This window comes from Watersipora subatra, chromosome 6 (genome assembly GCF_963576615.1).
Source record: "Watersipora subatra chromosome 6, tzWatSuba1.1, whole genome shotgun sequence".
Lineage (NCBI taxonomy): Eukaryota > Metazoa > Bryozoa > Gymnolaemata > Cheilostomatida > Watersiporidae > Watersipora > Watersipora subatra.
This window is the reverse complement of record NC_088713.1, coordinates 40938592-40949902: the sequence shown is the minus strand read 5'-3', so window position 1 is coordinate 40949902 and position 11311 is coordinate 40938592. Positions and strand designations below refer to the sequence as shown.

The 11311-nt window shown below is 33.8% G+C and overlaps 2 protein-coding genes across 2 annotated transcripts; both read right to left on the bottom strand.

Annotated features, from left to right (window-relative positions):
- Nucleotides 1-5891: 5891 nt before the first annotated feature.
- Nucleotides 5892-6887, bottom strand: LOC137398265 (uncharacterized). Its single transcript, XM_068084372.1, has 2 exons — nucleotides 6580-6887; nucleotides 5892-6492 (listed from the first exon to the last, which is right to left on the bottom strand). Exons 1-2 carry the CDS (start codon nucleotides 6885-6887, stop codon nucleotides 5892-5894), a joined length of 909 nt encoding a protein of 302 aa, XP_067940473.1.
- A 708-nt stretch (nucleotides 6888-7595) lies between these two features.
- On the bottom strand, nucleotides 7596-8084 carry LOC137398264 (uncharacterized). The gene has a single exon (XM_068084371.1). The coding sequence runs from the start codon at nucleotides 8082-8084 to the stop codon at nucleotides 7596-7598; it is 489 nt and encodes a 162-aa protein (XP_067940472.1).
- Nucleotides 8085-11311: the final 3227 nt, after the last annotated feature.

Genomic DNA, 11311 nt, shown 5'->3' with positions numbered 1-11311 from the left:
TTTTCTGTGCATTGGAAAGCAAAGCAATGTTGTTGCGCTTCAACTTATATATACTTTGTTACAGATGGGATAATAAATGTCAAAATGTTTTTTTATGAAAAATGCAAAAAAGTATGTTCAATTGTGTGTTTAATAATATTAATACTCTCAAGTTATTTACACAGTTAGCTTAAAGTTTAATAGTCAACCAGATCATGAAAAACTTTTCTAGCTAGTAACACAGCCACCAATTTAATGTTTGATGCACCCATGAGAGTAGATATTAAAAAACTATTTTTGGCATCAAAACCTTATATTACATATGTTAATTGTATGTAATAAACAATAAAAACTGATGTGGGCTAAAACAGCTAATTTTTGAATAAAATTCTTCAGTTTTCCCCAACTACCGCTGAGGCCTTTTATTAAACAAATGATCAACAACTGTTGATTAATCTCTGCTGAGAAACAAATGGTATTATAAACCTAGTACTCTGGGAGTTTTTTGCTCTGCAAAAAATTATCCTGTGCAATAACTATGTCTATAGTTAATTGTAGATGTGGAGGTCGGGAGAGACGATTGGTAGTCTTTTGTCTGGAGTCAAAACACTTGTGTTGCACTCCTGTGTAAAATAATCTTTTTTCTTAACTTAGCATGACTTCAGACAGATGAGTAGATAGACAAAGCTCTTATTATAATAAAGTTTGTACTGAAGTGTGAAATTAACTACACTTGTTTGGTTCCGTTGACAAATTTCACAGGTGTTTCCACATTGAGCTGACGACAGTGCCATAAATTATATTGATTTTTCTATGTAACAGCTTTGATTTTAATACAATAGCTTTTGGCCAAGGTACAAATTACAAATAATACTCTAGAAACTCTAAAAAATTTCTATAATTGATTTATTACAAAAAAACATTCTCTAATAACCAAAACTCATATATGGCTACTAAAAAATCTATTGATAATGGCCAAATTGCCATCTAATTGGCAGGCTTTATATGCTTTTAAATTAGTTTAAATTATTTAGATTAATTGATTGAACTAAAGTTAACTAATAAACTTTTTTTAATCAACATGAAACTAGTTCTACAATACTAAAGGACACTGATTTTGTAATAAAATTTGCCAGCAAATTAAATTAAATTGTATTGTAAGTAAAAGTAAGCCAAACCTAGCTTCAGATCAACAGGTTCAGAGATAGAAAGGGGGAATTATTTTGGCTTAGATGAGCTTTTCTCTTCAACCATGGCTAGATCGCAAGCAACAAGTTTTATAAGGCAAAAAACAAATGCTAGCCTATGAGAGCACACTAAAGTTTTGTGTCTGAGATGCGTTAAAAAAACCATCTGTGTATCAAATTGTGCCCAAATTGTATATGTGTAGCCCTACTTCACTAACAAACTTTGGCCTGGTTTGCAATATAATATACTGAGGTTTAAACTGCATTTATGAAACACATGTTTGTATGCCTGACACACAGTTATGTTTCTGCTGTAGATATAGCACAGGTTTAGTATATAAAATGAGTTACATTGAGGGCACCACGATGCAAGGCTGCTTTGATGACATAATATAGCATTTTGAAAGCTTACTTGCATCTTAATTTTGTGAAACACTATCAAATAATTAAAATTATTGTATTTTAAATTAGGCCATTTAATTCTGATTATATGTTATCAACTAATGAATGCTTGTTAGTGATATGAAAGTACTGGTCAAAATCTCCTAGAACTACTACTCACCTAAAACTACAAACATAAAAAACAAGAAATCCGTTTAACTTTTTTTATAGTTTTACTACTAAACAACTGTTATGATATCTACTCTATGTAACTGCAAAACTATCATCATGGTGATTATTGCGTAGCCGCTAAACCATCATCAACATGATTCCTGTGCAACTAACAAATAACAAATCAGCGTGTTGACTCTTTTGTAACGCTTAAAGCACATAAATTACATAATTATTTTATTGTATATGTCAATACATCAGAGTCTTGGCTTTCAAATTTTCTTATAAAAATTCTAAGCTGTTTTTAGACTCATTCTGCAATACATAAAATGAAATCTGTAAAATATTAAAAACTTATCTATTGCTATATTAAATAATTGTCCTGTGTTTTACAAGTACTCTCAAGTTTGAAGTTAACCTAAACATGTTTATTTAAAAAATCTATGAGTCTTAGACTGTTTTCAAATTATTTAGGGCATTATTTAAAATGGAAGGTGAGAACAATTCTATTGTAGAAAGAAATACACGTAGTTTGTTTAGCGCACACCCGTCAAGTTGGTGTTATTTCTAGCTGCTTTAAAACTATGTGACCTAAAGAGTGGTTAAGTAACAAATCTACTAATTTTTTAACTAATATATTTGGGTTGTTATATAACAATCATTCAGACACGCATTAGTTTGGCAAAAGTAAAACAGGTAATACAGCTATCAGACTGTGCTAAAAGTTAAGATTTATACTTTGAAAGTTCTGATGAACTCACCATCGAGGAGACATAAACGGTTAGTTTTAAGTACCACATGGCTACAATGAATGAGTTGTGTGTATATTGTGTATATATATAGAAATAAATTGCAAACATGGGATATAAAAGTGACATAAGACAGTGAACAAACAGAAACAAACGGTTTCGTCTATCACTAGCTATGTTAAGCCTAATCAACAGAAGAAAAAGTGCAAAAAAGATGATGAGAAAAAGTGCAAGATCTATATTAACAATGATCATACACAAAATTTTAGTATATTTAATTGTAAATTATCTGTATTTTTTATAATTTGCAACTTTTTTGACGCTTAAAGTGATCTGACTGTCAGTATATAGGTATCAGAACTAAAAACAACAAAACATGATTTCGTTAAAACTCTTGAGGAAAATAAAAGTGCACATGAAGTCAACAGCTGCGATCATTGTAGAGTTGATATCAAATATTGCGTTCAAGTTAAAGTGTCTCTATTCTGATGGTCTCTTCAAAACTATAGAAATCATAATCACAGTTTTGCTTCATTTGAGCATTTTAACCACGATCAAGTTTAGTCGAATTTATTAGCTAGCCATCATCATGGTCAAATCACTCCAAACATCAATATTTCTGCGCTGTTTGATAAAGTGTTGTAAATAATTCTGCAAGTTCACTTTAATAATCTGATTTATTTGCTAAGTTTTCTTATTGAAGAAATTGAGCAATACCAGCTACAGGAAAGGTGGTTATCTTGTTTTCTTTAAAAAAAGTGAACATATGTAAATCAGGAGTTCAGCTATATTTTTTACAGGAAGTGATGCTTACCCCAACTCAATTCAAAAGCTGTTTAGAAGAGTATGTTGAAGGCAAATCCATGAGCGTTGAGAAGCTCACAGTTAGCCTTGAAAATCAAGAAGCCGAAGAGATCAAGAAAGTAATTGGTAGAACCCGAGATCAATACGGCCGGACAGCAATACGATTGGCTGCAGAGAGAAACCATGAAAAGATTCTGAGGGTTGTTCTCGGTCAATTGTGTCCAAAAGACAGAGATGAACTACTTGCAGAGCAAGACTTGGGAGGCGTCACCGCGTTGAATGGAGCTGCGGCTGAAGGCAACACCGAGTCGGTCAATTGCATATTCCATTTCCTTTCTCCAAAAAAACGATTTGAGTTGATGTCGTTAAAGTCTGTGAAAGGTCACACCCCATTTTTAAGAGCAGCATTAAGAGGTTACTCCGATGTTGTGGAGTGCTTTCTCAACAATCTTTTAGCAGAAGAGCAGCAAGAACTTTTGAGGCAACCAACATACAAGCTGCGTACAGCTATGCATTGCGCCGCTTTCAATGGTTATACAGACACAGTCAAGATAATGCTTAGTTTTTCATCACCGAGAAACCAAATACGATTACTGAAAATTCAAGAAGATACAGGTCGGACACCACTAGATGTCGCGCGGCAAAGTAACAAAAAAGAAACTGTAGAGCTACTTGAATTCCAAATGCACAATGCAATGAGCCTTCAAACACAAGCTAGAGGTAAAAATTGCAAAGAGTTAATAATATCCTAATTGACCACTAGCACAAAGACGCTTAGCCAAGTTCTATTAAACTGAAACCACTATCACAAAAATTCTTAGCCAAGCTCTATTAAAATGAAACCACAGACTTACATTAGCCTCTGATTGTTAACCAGCAAAACGTGAACTACAAATAGCAGTTGGCTTAATATTAGCAAGATGTAATAATAAACATGTAATAAAAAAAAACCAGCCATTCTACAAGATATTCTTTAAACCAGTAAAACTGCTGTCTAAGTATACAAACATTGGTAGTATAATGAATTGTATATGTCTTTTAATTGCAGTTAGGAGAACAAGTGAAAAGCCATCGGATGCTATTGCCAATCCTACAGAAGACCCAGTTGACAGATGTCTAGTAAACCAAGCAGAGGACGAGGAAGAGTAGTGCCCAACTCAATCTTTTAGGAACAGGTCAGTCACAAGAACATGGAAGTTCTTTATTGTGAGTACTAACATTTGAAGTTCAGACAGTTTTTTAATTAAATGTCTTTTGTTTTAGACGTTTAGACAGTCTTTTGTCTAATATTCTATGTTTGTTGTGCTTGTATCCCTCCATCTATAATACAAATGTCAAAGGCTTTAGTCTAAAATCAAAGGCAATTTCAGATTTCTACCCACATGGAGATATACTATGTATTTAGAGTTTTGATTCTGGTCTAGAACTGAGGGCACTTAATGGTTTGTATATACAAAGGGCTGTGCATTTGCAGCAGGTTTGGGAATCTAGCATCAAATAATATACCTTTGAATATTTTAGAAAAACCGTGGTAGTTTTTGTATTTCTTATAGAACTAATTAGTCTTTAGTTTAGACATATCATTGAAACACTTGGATTAAGATTGATGCTCTGCTAATTTTGATTGCAGCTCCAATGCCTCTTATTAGACATTCATTGTTACTAGCCATATCATTAAGTCATGTTGGCCATTGTAGGTGAAACAATCCGTTGAAAACATGAAAGTTAAACATAGCATTTGTGTACAGCTGTGGTATTTTAGGTCATTTGCCTCTTAGGTCATTTAGCTAAATTGATTAAAAATTACAATTCAATGCATAATTGGCAATGACTCTGTCAATGACTAATGACTAATGACTCAAAGTCAATTATTATGATAAAACTTGTTTAAAAATAAACTTGCACAAGTTTTTGAAGACTTTATCAGTAAGTATTGGTGTTTTTTTACCATTTGCAATTGCTATTGATGTTTGTGGTGATCTGATTGCCAAGTTGTTTTAAGATACCAATTGGTAAAACTTGAATGCAATTAAATGCTCAGAAGGAAAATTCATGTGAAATGACATTACAAATGGTGAGTTGAGATAGTTGATATCGACTCATGCGTTGTTGCGACTTTCAATTTTGCCAGTCTTTTTTTACAATTTTAAGCATCCTGATCATACTTTCACTCAATCTTAATAGTTTAATCATGACCAATTTTATCCAATTTAATCTCAATACATCCTGCTTATCAGATTGCCTCAAACATAAAAAAAATCAAAAATGTGAGAAAAAAATCCTACACTTTTTGCTAAACCTTTGATAAGATAAACTTTGCAAAAACTTTGTAAATCAAAACGTTAACTTTAGGTAGTCTTTTTTGCTTGTGTACACAGCTGTATAAATTATGATAAAGTTATTATTATTGTTATTACCATTATTGTTATATATTACCATTGTTGTTATTATTTATGTCTTTATTAGTATTATTATTATTATTATTGTTATTATTGTTTTTGTTAGTATTATTGTAAAAGTATTTTTTCACAGTCGTGTGGTAGTAGGTGACTGGTTGTAGTCCGTGTTGAGTCCGGGTCTTAACAAAAGGCCAAAGGAGTCAACATCTTCTTCAATTCCACTAAGAGAGGACCTTCCTCAATATGTCAGCTGTTCCTAAGATGGTTGTTTTCTGTATAGTCTCAAAATACATGTTCACTCCTACCTCGGGCAAGTATACTATATGCCTTATTGATATTGCTCCGAGTGCACCAATTACTATTGGTATCATTTTGGTCTTCACCTTCCACAGTCTGTTTATCTCGAACCCAAGCTCTTTGTATTTATCAATCTTCTCATTTTCCTTCTGTACTACCCTTGTGTCTCTAGGTATTGCTATGTCTGTGACCTGACACTGTTTGGTTTCTTTGTTTGTTAGTATCAGGTCTGGTCTTCTAGCTTCTAAAACCTGGTCTGTCTGCACATTGAAGTCCCATAGCAGCTTCACTTTCTCATTCTCCAATACAGCTTCTGCACGGTGCTCGTACCATTTTTCTGTGTGTGGCAACTCATGTTTCTTGCATATGCTCCAGTGAACTGGCCTTGCCACTTTGTCATGCGGCCCTTTATATTCTGTTTGTGCGATCTTACTGCATTCGCTGACTATGTGGGACACTGTTTCATCTTTCTGCTTGCACAATCTGCATTTCGGATAGTTTATTGACTTTTCTATCTTGGTCTTCCTATAGTTGGTTTTTAATGCTTGATCCTGGACAGCAATGATCAGGCTTTCAGTCTCTCATATAAGACATCCCCTCTTTATCAATTGCCATGTCTTTTTTGCTGCTTGATCCTCTGTCTGTCTTAGATGTTGCCCGTTCATTTGCTTATCATGCCAGTTTTGCTTTCGTTCAGTTTTCTGATGGTTTCTGTACTCTTGTCTTCCATTTTCACTGCTGGCATTTATGATCTTACCCGCTATTCTTTTAAATTCGACTGGGCTGCCTTCTCTGTACTTTTTCAGACTGTTACTTTCGTAATTCACAGTTTCCTCAACACTCATTAATCCTCTTCCTCCTTGGTCCTTTTCAACATATACTCTATTTACATCAGATCTGGAATGAAGACTTTTATGCATTGTCATCAGTTTCCGCGTCCTTCTGTCCAGTTGCTGTAACTCAGCCTTTGTCTACTGAATAACTCCTGCTTCACATCTGTACTAGGACACAGCCCTTTTATTGATAGCGGTAATGAGACTTCCAGCAGTCAGCTTTGATTTCAGCACTTTCATGAGCCTGTGAATGTATTCTTTTTTGATCTTAGCTTTCATTTCAGATTGTTTTATGTCATCTGCCTCCGTAACTCCTAAATATTTGTAGCTTTCATTATCTTCTAGTTCATGGATTTCTGTTTCATTTGGTAGCATGATATTTCTTCTGCCAGTTAGTTTCCTTCTTATCATGGTGATGGTAGCGCACCTATCTAATCCAAACTCCTTACCGATGTCATCGCTGAAGATTCACACTGTGTGTATCAGTGTCTCAATTTCATTCTTGTTTTTCCCATTTAGTTTCAGGTTGTCCATATACAGTAGATGGTTAACTGCACATTTGCTTTTGAGATGGTACACAGGTTTAACTTTGCGCAGTACAGTTGTGAGGGGTATCATTGACATCACAAACATCAAAGAAGAAAGACTGTCCCCCTGAAAGATACCTCGGCTGATTGATACCTTTCCTAGTTCTTTCCCTCCACTTTCTAGCTCTGTTTTCCATTGTTTTATACCTGCTGTCATGAACCTCTTGATGTTTTCTGAGATCCCTAACATATCCATTACTTTCATTATCTATGAGTGGGGAACCATATCATATGCTTTTCTGTAGTCAATCCATCCCATCACCAAGTTGGTTTTTCTTGCCTTACTGTCTTTCATAACACACTTGTCTATTATCAATTGATCTTTAGTTCCTCGACTTTTTCTACTACAACCCTTCTGTTCCCATGGTAGTATTTTATTTCTCTCTAGGTGTTCATAAATGCTGTCCAAGATTATTGCAGTCAGTACTTTGTACATTATTGGCAGGCAGGTAATCGGTCTATTGTGTGATGGTATGTTGCCTGTGCTTGCATCCTTAAGAATTAGCAATGTTCTTCCTGTTGTCATCCATGATGTCGGAGTGCCTCTCTTGATAATCTCATTCATCTGATTCACAATTCTTGTGTGAAGAGCTGTGAAGTTCTTGACCCAGTAGCCCTGTACTCCATCCGATCCAGTGGCTTTCCATGGTGATAATCTTCCAAGGATTCTTTTTAGTCCCACAACATTGATCTCCATATCAGTTTGTTTCTCTAAATCTTTGTAGTCATGTTCAGCCTACTTGATCCATTTGGCATCTTCTTTATGAGTGTGCGGCCGTGCACATATGTTACTCCAGAACTCGAGAGCAGCATAGGGCTCAGGCAGTAATATCTGTTTCTGTTGTTTACCTTCTAGGCTTTGGTAGAATCGTTTCTGGTCTGTTTTAAATAGATGGTTTGTATGAAACTGATTCACTATATCAGAATATCTCTTAATCTTTGCTGCTGTGGGTGTCACTCTCTGTTTAAGTTCCTCAATCACTCAATCTATTCCTTTTTTCTTCAGCCAATAACCTTGCTCTATTTTTCTTGTTATGAATTGCCTACCTTCTTTGATGTTATTCATCTTTGCTAGATTTTTGTTTTTTTCCTCCAGTTTTCTTTTTAGTCTCATTTTCCATGCCGGTATTTGGGTTCTCCTGCCATCAGTTTCTTGTCCTTTCTGTAATCTTTCTAATACCAGCCGTGCCCCTGCATATATCAAGTGGTTTGTACTTCCAATATCAGTGGTGTCAATAATCCCGATCGCCTGATTGATTATTCCTGTTTTCTTTCTGGTCTTATTTTTCGGTATCTTCTTCAATTTTGGCATATTTCGCTTCTGCTCTAGTCTCTCAATAACGTCTTTGAGGCGATTGACTATCTCTTTCTGTTCCTCACTTGCTTATGGTCTCTCAATTAGCATCTCTACTATCTCCGTGGTAACTTTGCTCTCCATTACTTCTTCAACTGTATCAATATGTTCATTTGCATTGTTCTGAATCAGAGCGTTGGGTGGTGTTGTTGTTACTCTCTGTCTTATCTCTTCCATCTCCAAATCGGACATCAGTCCGTTTCTTTTGATGACTCTGACTTGATCTGCTATCCTTTGATCTGTTGTGCTAAAAAATCCTCAATCTTTCCATATCTGATGCATCCTTTTCATGCATCCTCTTTTCTCGGGTTGACTTTGGTAGTAGCATTCCATTGCATTGATGTTGCTTATTCGTGTCCATCCTCTCCTCTTCTCATTGTGATTAGTTGTCCCAGTAACAGGTTGACGACCGCTCCCTGCCTGGTGTAGCACAGGTGAGCTGCCAAGCAAGAGTTGACAGGCTTGTCCTGTCTGCTCAGCGCCATAGGGGTTTCTTTCTGTTTGTGTATTCATCATGGGTATGAGTGGTGATTTGTATAAGGTTTTTTCCCATAGCCTTAATCATTTTCCAATGCTACAAGGCAGTAGGTTTTGTGTAAAGTTAACTCCATTAGGTTTTGGTTAAAACATTAACCTAACCCACAAGGCAGCAGGCACTACTATGAGTAATATTATTAATCCTATTATTACTATTATTATTATTATTATTTTTACTACTATTGTTATTATTATTGTTATTACTATCATTGTTATTTACAATATTACTATTGTTATTATTATTTTAATTACTATTATTATTACTATTATTGTTATACATTACTATTGTTATTATAATTATTATTATTGTTTTAATTATTATTATTATAATTATTATTAAAAGTTTGTTATTGTACATAAATTTCGTAGTATTTATATTTTTTACACTAAAATAACTGGATATTAATTGCAAAGTAAAATGCACAGAAAACTTACAAGAGTCATAGATATCAGCAAGTGCCTAATTTATTGCCTATTTACATCAACAATTTAAAGTAGATGTTTAAATAGTCATGGCCTATTTGTTAAACATGTCTAATATAGTTATATTCAATTGCATAATGCTAACTAATTCAAAACATATGACCTTTTCAAAGTCATTGAACTTTGTCATAAATTACAGCCAACAGGCAAAATAACAGCTGACCAGTTGAAATTGCTTTCATTAAAAAAATTTCAGCCATCGGACAATCAGATCATCCAACTTTTGAGCAAATTAAAATGTTATACCAGCTGCAATTTAAATTGGCCTACTTTTTCAGTGCTAGCTTTTTCAGTAAAGGCACAAAGTTAACTGTAGTATAGACAGCAGTCAAAACTAGTAATAGCATTGATGATTTGTTGTGTAACTGTAATATTGGGGGCCCAGAATACAGAAAAACTATGTTAAAGTTTGACCGAAGTGTTATTTGATTTAAAATATTTAACATCTCATCAAGTAGCCTGACAATGAGACACTCACCCATTATTCAGTGTCTAAACTTATGAAAATCACAACATTGAGAAGATAACTCTATTTAGAAAAAACATTTTAAATAGTTACAATACTAACAATTTTAAATCTTGTATCATAAACTATGGGTGTTTATCTATGTGGTAATATTGTGTTTTTTGTTTTAGGTGATATGACTGTTAGAATGTTTCAAGACTAAAATAGACAAAACCTGAATGTCGTTAAACGCTGAGAAAAAAAGACGTTGCCAAACTTTTAAAAATAATGCCTTCACCCCCGCATATTAATTAAAAGTGATAGACGTACAGTCTTAAAGGCATCAAGTACTGATAATTATTTGTACACATAACTTTGAGGAAAACAATAAGATAGTTTCTCTCTAACGAATCTTTAAATAACTTAAACTATTTATTATAGTATGTATCTGAGGCCACATTTTCAGTCCTCTAACATTCCTGAGCAAAAGAAAAATAAAATAAATTTCAAAATTTTTTTTATTATTCATTTTATTATTATTTATCATATACTAATATAAATATATGTCGAAAAAGAAGTCAACACTTTGACTTAAATTCAACAGCTAATGTAATAATGTGATGGAGAAACAGGAGGTGCCACTACACACATCATGTTTGATAACTTTTTTTTTTCTGAAAGTTTTAACAGATCAAATTTTGGTCAATTTTAAGATTGAAACATCCTGGCAGTTAGACACTTAAAGCAACAAAAAAAATATCACATGATTGACAAACTTGTATATGTTATGTGACACTTTATTAAAAATCAGGTAAAGTAACCCTTTAATTCTCTACCTAATCCCTAACAGAAGGGGAAAAAAAGCAGAATATAAATTCAAGCTTTGATCGAAATATTTTATAAAACAAAATAAGATAATTTTTTTAATTTTACAGCTAGAACTATTTACCAGAAAATGAAGATTAAAGAAAGGACAACTCTACTGAAAGCCATCCACAAACGCTTGCCAACAACTTTTTGCATGTAAATTCACAAACATGAGGCATTGGCCTTTTATTTTGTTGCTAGATTTATGTTGCTTTAGCTCGATGGTTATACTCATAAC

Coding starts and splice junctions, on each gene's coding strand:
- LOC137398264 (XM_068084371.1), bottom strand. CDS start 8,084: ATGGAGATCAATGTTGTGGGACTAAAAAGAATCCTTGGAAGATTATCA.
- LOC137398265 (XM_068084372.1), bottom strand. CDS start 6,887: ATGCATAAAAGTCTTCATTCCAGATCTGATGTAAATAGAGTATATGTT. Junction 6,493..6,579: donor CAAGCAGCAAAAAAGACATG/GCAATTGATAAA, acceptor AACCAACTATAG/GAAGACCAAGATAGAAAAGT.